The 13,982-nt window shown below is 37.6% G+C and overlaps 1 protein-coding gene across 6 annotated transcripts in view; it reads left to right on the plus strand.

Annotated features, from left to right (window-relative positions):
* Window positions 1-13,982, plus strand: part of LOC122905122 (putative RNA-binding protein Luc7-like 2) — a 62,056-nt gene that overhangs the window by 25,659 nt on the left and 22,415 nt on the right. For 4 of the 6 annotated variants that reach the window (XM_044246690.1, XM_044246688.1, XM_044246691.1 and 1 more), the window contains 2 exons: window positions 10,969-11,067; window positions 12,792-12,902. In XM_044246690.1, coding sequence (XP_044102625.1) covers window positions 10,969-11,067; window positions 12,792-12,902 — 210 coding nt within the window. Of the gene's footprint in view, window positions 1-9,065; window positions 9,145-10,968; window positions 11,068-12,791; window positions 12,903-13,982 lie in introns of all 6 variants that reach the window. The other 2 variants (XM_044246687.1, XM_044246689.1) reach the window with 1 other exon arrangement.

Here is a 13,982-nt window from a genome sequence, read left to right on the forward strand (position 1 = left end):
AGCAGTTAATAAATGGGAAGTGGCAAAAAGCAGGAACTAATCTCTGCATGCCCAGTGTGCCCGTTTTCCTCTTCACCCATCATTTGTGTTGGACTTGTTCATTTGAATGCCAGGATTGGAATTAGGAAAGAAATACCATAATTTCTACTTTAAGACAATGTGGCGGAACTTGAATGCGTACTCAGGTTTTATTATTTCAAGGCCTTTTCCATATTATATTGGGCTTTCTCTTGTTATTGAGCCCCAGGCTTGAATCAAACAATGAACATAGAAGAGAGATTTTACAAATAGGAGGGAAGTTTATGATGGCAATAAGTGAGAACTAAAGTGTGGGTGACTTGTGTTTTAGAAAATAGCATTGGCATTGGAGGGCATGTGGAAGGATTCGCATGGTCAGCCAGGGCTTTGTATTTCCCATGCTCTGTCCTGCTGTCATGTCATTGTTTCACTTTTTCTCCAACTGGTGTGCATTCTTTTTAGTACTTTACTAATACCACTATCCTTTGATTACTTGCTATTTTTGTACTGTGTCTAAATTATTGTTGTATTTTGATGTCTTTCAACCTTTTCTTGAGACTCTTAAAATAGTGTAAGAAAACATAATAAAACAGCACATGGGAAGAATGACTCTTTTAAACAAACTAAGCAGTATAAATAAATAAATAAATAAAAGAATTAGGGGCTCTCTGCTCAGCAGGGAGCTCACTTCCCCTCTCTCTCTGCCTACTTGTGATCTCTCTCTCTGTCAAATAAATAAATAAAATCTTAAAAAAAAAAATTAAAACCAGGTTAGAGAACAGTGAAACTATTGCTCTAATGAAAGTGATTTTTAGAAAGTTAAAATTATGAAGCAGTGGAGTATGTTTTTTGGTTTTTTGTTTTTGTGGGGTTTGTTTGTTTGTTTGTTTTCCAATTTATTTATTTTCAGAAAAACAGTATTCATTATTTTTTCACCACACCCAGTGCTCCATGCAAGCTGTGCTCTCTATAATACCCACCACCTGGTACCCCAACCTCCCACCCCCCTGCCATGTGGGGTTTGTTTTTAAATCATAAGTATGATAATAGGAATTTATACTGTTACTCTCAAGGATTCTTCCTCATCTTCTCCCTCATTAAATTTCCCTCTGGCAGTACACTGTGATCTTACAGGTGGTACTGTTCTTTAAAAATACTTTTCTATTCCTTCTTTCTGTCTGTCTTTCTTGGGTTTTGTTTATTTGGGTGACTGGGTGGCTCACTTGGTTAAATGTCTGCCTTCAACTCTGTCATGATCTCAGAGTCCTGGGATGGAACCTCACATGGTGCGGGCATCTGGAGGGGGGCGGTCCTTGCTCAGCAGGGAGTCTTCTTCTCCCTCTCCCTGACTCTCTGCCTATTTGTGATCTCTTTCTAGGACAAATAAATAAAATCTTTCAGAAAAATACCTTAAAGTATTTCCATTGTTAATAAATTGATTTAGGAAAGTCAGATTTGGGGTTCCTGTATAATTTGTTAAAGAGGGGCTCCTAGAAGAATACTCAAGCTGTAACTTTATGGAGAAATATGTAAAACTGTCTGCTTGGAAAACTTAATTGGATAAAGCAAGCCTTTACTGAATGTAGTATTATATCTACATATATGCTGTACTGGACACTGGTGCTTAGATTTCCTGTTGTTACATCACCTTCAGCATGTCCAGAACAAAACATTTCCTTTACAGACCAACTCTTCCATTTGATTAGTCATTTTTCTTGGTGGTGGCATTGTTTGCTCATGCTTGAAGTACTCCCGATCTTTTTCCTCTCTGCACTTCATTTCCAGTTAGTTAATTGGTTAGGTGATAGTTCCATTTAATTAGTTGATTGAGAGGATATTGAACTATATTAAGGACTGGATTTAAATTTTTACTCTGCTCCTGGGGCTGCCTGGGTGGCTCAGTGGGTTAAGCCTCTGCCTTTAGCTCAGGTCATGATCTCAGGGTCCTGGGATCGAGTCCCACATCGGGCTGTCTGCTAGGCGGGGAGCCTGCTTCCTCCTCTCTCTCTCTACTTGTGATCTCTCTCTGTCAAATAAATAAAATCTTTTTAAAAAATTTTTTTTTAAAATAATTTATATTCTGCTCCTGCCTGCTTATAATCTTAGACTTGTGATCTTATATGACTTCTCTGAGCCTTGACTTCCTTGTTGTAGAAAGGTGGTGGAATTGATGATTTCAGAGATCCTTCCCATCTTTAAAATGCTTTCATTATTCTGTAGCACTCTGTTTTACCTCCACCTGCTTTCTCTTTTTTTTTTTCTGATTTGACCCTATGACTTTATTTCTGGTTTGTCCTAGTAGCCTGTTCTGCCCTTGACCTCTTTCTTCTTGTCAGTCCATCCAGTAATATGGTGTTAATGCTTCTAAAATATAATTTCAGGGACGCCTGGGTGGCTCAGTTGGTTGGATGACTGCCTTCAGCTCAGGGCGTGATCCTGGAGTCCCGGGATCGAGTACCGCATCAGGCTCCCATCTCCATGGGGAGTCTGCTTCGCTCTCTGACCTTCTCCTCGCTCATGCTCTCTCTCACTGTCTCTCTCTCAAATAAATAAATAAAATCTTTAAAAATATATATATATATATAATTTCATCGTATCCTATTTCTGCCCAAATAGTCAAGCATTCTTTGCCTTTAGAGAAAATTCTGCATATTGATAACATGTTCAAAATCTTTAACAGTCTGGTCAGAATCTGTAATTTGATTGGTGCAGCAGTCCTGAAATATTTGAGAAAAGAGAAATTAAATGAATTTCTCAGAGTTAAATGGATAATAAGATGTTAAGGGAGGTCTTCTGAGTTGCTAAGTACCCAGTCTGTCCTTACTTTATTATTTAGACAATAAAGTTTTCAAGTAAAAGTGGAAAAAGCATAAAACAGGAATATTTTCCATTATTTATCATCCCCCATCCCAGACATAAAGCTTGTCAACAATTTAATGTACTTTTTTTACTCTCCTTTCTGTGTGTGTGTGTGTATGTGTGTGCGTGTGCAAGTTTTAACAAAGGGTATTATGTTTGATTTTTTTTTTTCCACTTGTCTTGGAGAAGTTTCCAAATCAGTGGTGGTTATTATTATTACAAAATAATATTTTGTAAATTATTTATTTCCTAAATTATTTATTCAGTGACTATTATTGTGTTAATAGTTTTTGGTTTTGGTGCACAGTCTGGCAGTAAAATCTTTGCATGTGCATCTGTGTTATGTATTTGCAGCTGTTATTTTAGTTTAATGTCTCCATTTTTTTCATTGAGACTATAAACTCCTTGTTAGCAGGGATTATCTTCTTACCCTGTTCTATAATTCCCTTTAGGATCTAGCTCATTGATCTGAGTAAATATAACAAAGCAAGAATATTTGCAATTTTTGAAGTAGTTATAATGCCCAGTTTCTATCACTGCTTTATTCATTAACATACTACTGCCGGTAGTTTATAACTGGCAGTACACTCAAATGTGTAGGTCAACCTTTTGATTTGGTGTAGTCTAATACTTTATTTGTTGATTTTGATTTATAATTTCTGTATGCCGCTGTTCTGTTACTTAATTTTTTTTCCTCCAAAATCAAGTGGCTTTATTGATTTTTTTTTTGAGTGTAAGAATAATATGACCAATATCAGACCAGCTTCACAGCAGTGTCTGTGCATGAATCTGAAAATCTGTACCTGAAAAAAATGGCATTTTATTATGTTTTTCTTTACTATCTATTTTCTCCGTTTAGTATCAAGATGATAATTTCTAATGGCTAAATAATGCTTGTATGACTATTCCATAATTCAGTTAAAATCCTATGCTCTAAAACATCATTGTTAAAGTTTTGTCCATTTACCTTTGTGTACTGTACTTCATTGTTTCTTCAGGTTCTTAGAAGTAGAATTCCTTAGTTAAATCATCACATTTATTTAGTAGTGACGGGTTGTTTAAACCTGGTCTTTTATGTAGGAGGGAAAAAAATAAGAGAAACTATTTTCCTTATGAAGCTAAAGTCCAGTTTGAGGAGATAATGTTTGTTTTTGAAATTTCAAAAGAACACTTAGAAAAGCACTTAACAGAATCAACTTTGTTAAACAGTAAAATGTAATACAAAATGCTAAGAGATTGTAAGAGAAGTTTTCAGAATTAGACGACTTCACAAGGGAAATATATTTAGGATGGAGAAGACAAAAATGCAGAACTGAATTTTTCCAATTAAAAATAAACATTTTTGGGGCGCCTGAGTGGCTCAGTGGGTTAACGCCTCTGCCTTCAGCTCAGGTCATGGTTCCAGGGTCCTGGGATCGAGTCCTGCATCAGGCTCTCTGCTCTGCGGGGAGCCTGCTTCCTCCTCTCTCTGCCTGCCTCTCTGCCTACTCGTGATCTCTGTCAAATAGAAAAATAAATAATCTTTTAAAAAATAAAAAAATAAACATTTTCGGGCCTCCTGGGTGGCTCAGTGGGTTAAGGCCTCTGCCTTCAGTTCAGGTCATGATCTCAGGGTCCTGGGATCGAGCCCCGCATCAGGCTCCCTGCTGAATGGGGAGTCTGCTTCCCCCCACACCTGCCTGTCTGCCTACTTGTGATGTCTCTCTCTGTGTCAAATAAATAAGATCTTAAAAATAAATAAATAAATAAACACTTTCCCCATTTACAATCTAAGAATTGAGATGTCTTTTAATTAAAATGCCATAAATAAACTTGTGGGAAGAATGTAATTATGAAGTAAATTACTTATTAAATTTAAAAATTCAAAGACTCTCCCTGTGACATTCATTAGAAATAGACCATTATAAGTTAAATAGCCAAACATTGTATTATGTTCTGTTTGAAGCTCATTTATTTTACAAGAGAAGCAGCAGCAAGTATCTATGCACTGAGTGTTCAAAGCACTACTTAACCGTCAGTGATAAAGTCAGGATTGATTAGGCTTTTGAGGATTGGTCCATAATTGGTCATAGTGTGGTTCTATCATGGTTCCCTTTGTGGTGGCTTTTTTTTTTTTTTTTTAAAGATTTTATTTGTTTATTTGACAGAGAGAGATCACAAGTAGATGGAGAGGCAGGCAGAGAGAGAGAGAGAGGGAAGCAGGCTCCCTGCCGAGCAGAGAGCCTGATGCGGGACTCGATCCCAGGACCCTGAGATCATGACCTGAGCCGAAGGCAGCAGCTCAACCCACTGCGCCACCCAGGCGCCCCTGTGGTGGCTTTTTAATTAGATGACCGCAGTCTTGAAGAGCCTTAACACGAACACCCTTACCCTTCCCTCACTTTTACATTGGCAGGTAGTTGTGTTTACTTTGGCTTTCTTGTTCTTTATTTTATTTTATTCTTTTTTTAAAGATTTATTTTTTTATTTTTTATTTTTAAGATTCCATTTATTTATTTGACAGAGATCACAAGTAGGCAGAGAAGAAGGCAGAGCAAGAGGAGGAAGCAGTTCCCCACCGAGCAGAGGGCCCCATGCGGGGCTTGATCCCAGGACCCTGGGGACCATGACCTGAGCCAAAGGCAGAGGCTTTAACCCACTGAGCCAGCCAGGCGCCCCATTGTTCTTTATTTTAAATATTCCCTGTGTTTATGACAGTACCAGAGTATGTGTTTAGTCGCGGTGGTATGGATAGAGAGGAAAATGGATGACCAGTATCTAGAATTCTGAAAATTTGTATATACGTACTGTCCTGCTAAATCCCCAGTGAATAAGCACTGAGACTATTCCAGGCCAAAAGAAAAAAAAAATTCTAGCTAGGCCCTTCCTCCTAGGATTTTGGTGCCCTGCGAATCTACTTTTGTAAGCTAGTCTAGACTGGACTTCTGCAGAGCTCATGGCCCAGGGTAGTGTCAAGTCCAAGCAGTCTCCCTTCTGCAGGAGAGTAGCATAAAATACTTAGGAAGGAAAGAAGTCCCAGCAAGATTGATAATCCATGGAGAAGTGAAGAAGACCTTCCCCTCCAGAACTCAGATCAGTTTTGTACTCAGTTGGATCTTGACCACACTTGCTTGTTAACCTCAGGGCCCACTATGCCACATGTCGTTTCTCCTCTTTTACCAGTTTGAGTCTTTCAGCAAATACGTCTTAAACATCTTGTATACCAGGCAAACTACGTATAGATAAAACAAACAAAAAAACCACTTTGGTCTTTGTGGAGCTCACATTCTGGTGAGGTAGTAAAAATTTCCCCCTTGTGCAAATTCCCCTCCAAGGCATATATCCACCCTCCCCCTCTAAATTTCATCCTCTTACCAAAACTCCACCCTTAACACTAGTGGTATAATTGTGAGTTGTGTCCTTTTTGGTGTTCATTTTGTTCTTGACCCAAAGAGTTGGATTTTTCCCTTTGGTTGGTTGTATGATGGAAGTTTAATGGTAAAGCAGAGGAAAAGCCTAGAATTCCTGCCAGTATGGGTGGGCAAAAGTAATGTTTAGGTTAAACAGACAAGATTTATATATTCCTTTTAGAGTTTTGTTGTTGTTGTTTTAAGATTTTGTTTATTTATTTGACAGAGACACAGGAAGAGAGGAAACACAAGCAGGGGGAGTGGGAGAGGGAGAAGCAGGCTTCCCGCTGAGCAGGGAGCCTGATGATGGGGCTTGATCTTAGAGGACCCTGGGATCATGACCTGAGCCGAAGGCAGACACTTATTGACTGAGCCACTCAGATGTGCCCCTCCTTTTAGGTTTTTTTTTTGTTTTTTTTTAATTTATTTTTATTTTTTTAAAGATTTTCTTTATTTGACAGAGATCACAAGTAAACAGAGAGGCAGGCAGAAAGAGAGGAGGAAGCAATCTCCCCGCTGAGCAGAGAGTGTGATGCAGGGTTTGATCCCAGGACCCTGGGATCATGACCTGAGCCAAAGGCAGAGGCTTTAACCCACTGAGCCACCCAGGTGCCCTCCTTTTAGGTTTTTATTGAGAACAGATTGGAAATCTAGTTAAGCAGGGGATAAAGTTAAGGGAGTTAACTGGAGAAAGGCAGTTAGACAACTGCTTTGGGTATCTATGTGCAGAACAGAAGTCATATCTTGTGTTAAACAGAAGGGGCCTTAGACCTAGAAATCAGTGTGACCAGATTTCCCAGTAAGTATCTGGAATAAGTGTCTTTCTGGGCTTCGGTTCCTTTGTCTGTAGATTAGGAATAAAACTAGATCAGTGAGTGGTTCCTAACACTGTACATTAAAAACACCTGGGAGGCTTTTACAGCTCTGTCTTTGGAGGGTAGGCTTGGATCTATTTCCAGAAGCTTGCATCAATATTACCCTGGGTCTAGGTTAAAAACCACTGTATTGGATCAGTGGCATTTCCAACTAGCATCATAACATTTTAGGAAATGAGTGTAGCTTCCCATTACCAACTCTAACTATAGAAATACATGTGTAGAGGGAGTTGTTGGAGAGAGTATTAAGATGCCAATGAAGAGACACACCTACTGGGGCTGCTGGTTGGCTTCTGTTGGTAGAACATGCAACTCTTGGTCATGAGGTCATGAGTTTAAACCCCACTTGGGGCATGGAGCCTACATACACACACACACACACACACACACACACACAGGCTGGTAGCAAAGATGGTAACAATGTATTTTGCAACTCTTTCATTACTATCTTATTTTCCTGCATATTTTAGGAGCATTACATTTTAACTTCTTAAAAATGTTGCTTAATAAGCAGTTTTGAATTTCCACACATCAGTAGCAAGTTTCACTTGCTGCTTAATGTCACTGGAAGACTTAATTAATCCAGAGACTTATGAGAGGAAAGAGTGGGGCCTGGAGGAATCTCAGCATACTCAGCAACAGTGATACATGAGAGCCATTAGTGGGATGATAACTTATAATACTGGGGAATATTCCTTACTATTCCCAAAGGATAACTTTTTTTTTTTTTTAAAGATTTTTTATTTATTTATTTGACAGAGAGAGATGACAAGTAGGCAGAGAGGCAGGCAGAGAGAGAGAGAGGAGGAAGCAGGCTCCCCGCTGAGCAGAGAGCCCGATGCGGGACTCGATCCCAGGACCCTGAGATCATGACCTGAGCCGAAGGCAGCGGCTTAACCCACTGAGCCACCCAGGCGCCCCCAAAGGATAACTTTTTTTTTATTTTTTTAATTTTTTTTATTTTTTTTTAAAGATTTTATTTATTTATTTGACAGACAGAGATCACAGGTAGGCAGAGAGGCAAGCAGAGAGGAGGAAGCAGGCTCCCTGCTGAGCAGAGAGCCGATGCCTCGATCCCAGGACCTTGGGATCATGACCTGAGCCAAAGGCAGAGTATTTAACCCACTGAGCCACCCAGGCACCCCCCGCAAAGGATAACTTTGAAGACATTGTCTATATTCCCACATTCATTCTTTTATGTAATTAGTAACCCAGGTAGTAGAGTTTAACAGAAAAGCTTTTTTTTTTTTTTTTTTTTTTTTTTTTAAGATAATCATAAAATGTCAGAGTTGGAAAGAGGAAGCTACTTTAGCAGTTCAGTTCTTTGCTCAGTGTCTTAGAAAAATGGTAGTCTAAACTGTACTGGGATCTTCCAGTTATCTAGGAATTCACTAACTCTTCAGGAAGTGTATTCTGTCTTTGGAAAGCTTTGATCATTAGAAAGTTGGTGGGGGTTTTTTGTTTATGTTTTTAATTTGAGAGAAAGTTAAAATCTGACTTTGAAGTCCCTTGGAGCAATAATAAGATCTGTTTCTGCTTCATGTTGAAAAGTTCTTTAGTTAAAAAGAAAGAAAGAGGGGCGCCTGGGTGGCTCAGTGGGTTGGGCCGCTGCCTTCGGCTCAGGTCATGATCCTAGAGTCCTGAGATCGAGTCCCGCATCGGGCTCTCTGCTCAGCGGGGAGCCTGCTTCCTCCTCTCTCTCTGCCTGCCTGTCTGCCTACTTGTGATCTCTGTCTGTCAAATAAATAAATAAAATATTAAAAAAAAAAAAAAAAGAAAGAAAGAAAAGTTCTTTAGTTGTTTGAGGTCTAGGTTCACATTTTGATTTTTCTTGGCTAATTGCATCTGTCCTCCGGCTTTTTTTGTATAGCTTGGTTTTTGAAACACTTGGTCTAACTTATTTATATCCCTTTGAAATGTGTAGCACACAGAATGTATCTTTTGGAAGAGAGGTGTTTGCCAGCCTTCAGCAAGAGATTCTTACTTTGTTCATACTATGTCCTGTAAGTTAATTTATCTCAATCATGCCCCATTATAACTCTTATTCTTGACTAGTATGTTTTCAAATTTGTCTTAATTTTCTGCTCATAGCTATTTGTAAATTTGTCTTCTTAGATATGACTTCATATTTTTGAGAAATTTTACCTGATCTGTCAATTCTTTTGAATCTTAAAATTTTTTTTGAAGTTTATTTATTTTTAAGTAATCTCTACATATAACTTGGGTCTCAAACTCACAACCCCAAAATCAAGAGTCACATGCTCTTCCAACTCAGCTAACCAGGTGCCCCAATTCTTTTGAATCTTAATCCAGTGAATTCACTTCTTTTTTTTCTAAGCTTGGGATATTGTACAAAATAGACTTTCATATCCTTTGTTGTATCTAGGTTGTTGGCCAAAAAGTTAAGACAGAGTCATTTCTAGGTACTTACATAACAAAGCTTAAGGCCCAGACCTATGTGCCAGTGATTGTCCTATTCTGTTTTTTGCTGCTAGAAACATCCCTCTGCTTGACACTGGCTTTTTTTTTTTTAAAGAGTAAATCTTCTGTAAAACCTCAAGGATTCTTTTCTTAGCTTTTCCTAAGATTAGTTTGCTTCCTCACACATCTTAAATCCAGTTTAAATGTATCCTCTTCAGAAAGACCTCCTCTGACCTCCAAGCAGCCTCCCATCATAATGGGAGGGTTACTGTTTTATTAAACCTCTTAACTGTATTCAGAGACACAATTATGGTTAATTACTTATTTCCCCTCTTCTAAATGTCAACTCCATAAGGTCAGAGACTGTATGTATCTGTGTCAGTTAGCTCTGTGTCCCTACCACATGGCACAAATGGGTACATAGTTAACTGAAGGAATGACTTTACTACTGTGTTTGTCGTACTTTATGCATAGTTTGTATAACAGAACCAAAGGCCATATTTACTACACCTTTTCAAATTATTGTATTCTCTTTTTACCAACCTTTGAGCAGTTCTGAGACATTCTATTTGATAGGATAGCATACTTGCAGTTGGAAAATCTGTTTTACTTGGATCTCCATTACAGATATCCACATCTATAAATATCTTTGCATTCGGCCCAATTCCCCCCCCCCCGCAGTTTTCCCCTTAAAGGATTTCCTGAAATATCAGTTGCCCAGATAATGTAAAAAATGGGTGGATTTTTAGGAATTTTGGTCTCAGGAGAAAACCTAATTTGGTTAAATAATGTCTAACTGGAATTCTAAGTAGGAGGATCCTAGGTTCAATGGGAGAATATTTAGATCCCTGATACATGCTTGTAAATAGGATTTTAATTTTTTGTAAAATTATATTTGGTGTTAATAAATTTCTTTTTGCTAGTTCACCTAGAGTCTTAATCTGGAATCCTTATCAAGTGTAGTGGTCTTATGTTTGAGAACTCCATCTTTATTTGAAAATCAGAACGTTCAGAGAATATTGATATAATTCAGAAATTTGATTTACATATTCTTTTAGTTAATTTTAAACTAACGTTATCTTTTGTGTGTTAATAGGTTAAGTGAAATTTGATTTGATAAAGAAGCCGGAAGCTTTTTCAGATTTTTAGTTTTTCTTGTCTGTCTGTTCTTAAGTACGAAAGTAATCACTGTTGCCATCTGTTGATAGATAGAATTGATGTGGATTTTTTTCTGACATCAGCTTTTATGCTTGTCCATGAAATTTTGTAATTTGAAAGTCCATAAATAAAGAAGCATCTGTAAGACTTAATATGTATTTTGAAGAGAACTGTGGTGAAAAATGTTTTTGAAAGTTTTGAAAAATGTGTTTACTGTTTCAATAATATGTCTTTTTTCCACCCCTCAGAGAATGGATCTTGGAGAATGTCTGAAAGTTCATGACCTGGCTTTAAGAGCAGATTATGAAATTGCGTCCAAAGAACAAGATTTTTTCTTTGAACTTGATGTATGTAATTTTTCTTTAATGGGTTAGATTATTTTTTTGTAGTAAATGTTTTGAATGTGGATTAATTATCTCTATAGGAAAAGGTTCTTAGCAAGTTATCTTCTTTGTGTTTATTTGAAGGTCAGTTCTAAAATAAGATCGTGAATTTTCTTGACTAACAATATTTTTTAAAAAATATAAGGTGAAACTGGGTAGTTTAAAAAGTGTAAAAATCCTTGCAGTGCATATAATCTTTTGAAAAACTGTTCCAGTAAAGTTGTGGTAATTAAGGAAACCTCAATTTAAGCACATGTAAACAACAACAAATTTCTAATGTATTTTAGGCCCTTTAATAATCTACAGAACTTTTATGTTCATTTTTGCTTGTATCTATGAATATGTATAGAGGGAAAGAGGTTATTGAGTACAGTGTTTTTTATGTAAAACTAAAAATTCCTAGAATCTGCTATGTGCTGAGATTTTATTTTTAATTAAACATTTGTATTTTAAATTAGTTCTCTTTCTGTACAGTAAGATATGAAAGTCCAAATTGCTTGACTTGGGAATAAACCTTTAAAGTTTACTTTTAAATAAATTACTATTTTATTGTAGACATGCTAATATATGCCTGACAAATGTTTTTAATGTATTTATTGAATTGGATTTTTACAATGTAGATGTTGCTAAAATTCTCAGTGGTTTATTCTCTGAAAAGAAAGCAAGTTTTCCTGATTGTAACATTTTCATTGTGGAAAATCTGAGAAGCATGGAAAAGCTAATTATTGAAAATTTTGCATATACTCAAGAAGAATTGTTAAAATTTTATGTACGCTCTCCTTTTTTTCTGTGCTTTATTTTTTTTAAAAAGATTTTATTTATTTATTTGACAGAGATCATAAGTAGGCAGAGAGGCAGGTAGAGAAAGAGAGGGAGGCAGGTTCCCTGCTGAGCAGAGAGCCCGATGCAGGATCCCAGGACCCCAGGATCCCAAGCTGAGCCGAAGGCAGAGGCTTTAACCCACTGAGCCACCCAGGGGCCCCTTTTTCTGTGCTTTATTTTACAGAGTTGGGATTTTATGGCATATGATACTGTGTAAAATCCTTTTTATTTACAGATCATGAACATTTTCTTGTATCATTAAGTATTAAAACATTTTTTTATTGGCTGAAGATCAAAATTTCTACATTACCTAGGTATTTAGGGTATTTACAACTTAAAAATAACACTGTGAGGAACATCTTTGAATATTAAGCCTCCTGTATATCGGATTACTTTCTTAAAAGGTATTTCTGGAAGCAAAATTACTAAGTTAGGAGACATTTTTAAGTCTTTTGATACCAGTTACCACATTGTCTTTATTTTAAACACTGCACTGACTCTTCAGCGGAGTATGAGAGTGGTAGTTTCCTTACAGTTTCACTTTTCTGGGAACTGTTTATGTTTACTCTGCTAATTTAATAGGTGATGAAGTTGTATTTTTGATTCATAATTGAACCTGCTTTTGTTTTTTTTACTACCCTATTAGCACTTCAAAAAATAAAGTATGGGGTCCCTAGGTGGCTCTGTTGGTTAAGTGCCTGAATCTTGATCTCAGGGTTGTGAGTTCAGGCCTTGCATTGGGCTCCATGCTGGGTTTAGAGCCTCCTTTTAAAAAATAAGAAAATTATGTATAATTTTTGAGTGAAGATATTCCTCAATAAAGTTGATTTTTCTGGCAGTAATTTTCTTTTAATTAAATTTTGCAGGCTATGGATCATCTTCAGTCATTCATTGCAGATTGTGATAGAAGAACAGAAGTGGCTAAGAAAAGATTAGCAGAAACTCAAGAAGAGATCAGTGCTGAAGTGGCAGCAAAGGTAAGAATTGCAGTTATTTCATTAGTACTACAAAATACTGTTTCAACTCACTAATTTCTAACTTTTTTTTTTTTTTTAAGATTTTTACTTATTTATTTGACAGAGAGAGATCAAAAGTAGGCCGAGAGACAGGCAGAGAGAGAGGAGGAAGCAGGCTCTCTGCTGAGCAGAGTCCTGTGCAGGGCTCGATCCCAGGACCCTGAGATCATGACCTGAGCCGAAGGCAGAGGCTTAACCTACTGAACCACCCAGGCGCCCCTAATTCTTTTTATTTTGAAATAATTACATCCACAGATTGCAAAGACATATGTAGGGAATTCTCTGAGCTCTTCCTCTAGCCTCCCCTAATGTTCACTTTTTTTTTTTTTTTTTTTAAAGATTTAATTTATTTACAGACAGAGATCATAAGTAGGCAGAGGGGCAGGCAGAAGAGGAAGCAGGCTCCTCGCTGAGCAGAGAACCCGATGTGGGGGGCTCCATCCCAGGACCCTGGGATCATGACCCGAGCCGAAGGCAGAGGCTTTTAACTCACTGAGCCACCCAGGCGCCCCGATGTTCACATTTTATACGGCTACAGTACACAAGGAATTGATACTGGTCCAATCATGAAATTTTACTCAGATTTTTTTTTTTTTTTTTAAGATTTTATTTATTTGTTTGACAGAGATCACAAGTAGGCAGAGAGGCAGGCAGAGAGAGAGGAGGAAGCTTCCGGCTCCCTGCCAAGCAGAGACCCCGGTGTGGAGCTTGATTCCAGGAGCCCGGGATCATGACCTGAGCTGAAGGCAGAGACTTTAACCCACTGAGCCACCCAGGCGCCCCATTTTACTCAGATTTTGCCAGTTGTGTGTGCACTTGTGTATGTGTATATATCGCTCGGTGCAGTTTTATTACATTTGGAAGTAACTTGGGTAGTTAGCACCATAGTTAAGTTACTTCACTATAACATCACGATGAGAGTCCCTCATATTACCTTTTAGAGCCACATCTATTTCCCCTTTCTCCTGTCTTCTGGGAACCACTAATGTATTCTCTGGCTCTATAATTATGTTATTTTACTGAGTATTACATAAATGGAAT

Source organism: Neovison vison, chromosome 4 (genome assembly GCF_020171115.1).
Source record: "Neovison vison isolate M4711 chromosome 4, ASM_NN_V1, whole genome shotgun sequence".
Lineage (NCBI taxonomy): Eukaryota > Metazoa > Chordata > Mammalia > Carnivora > Mustelidae > Neogale > Neogale vison.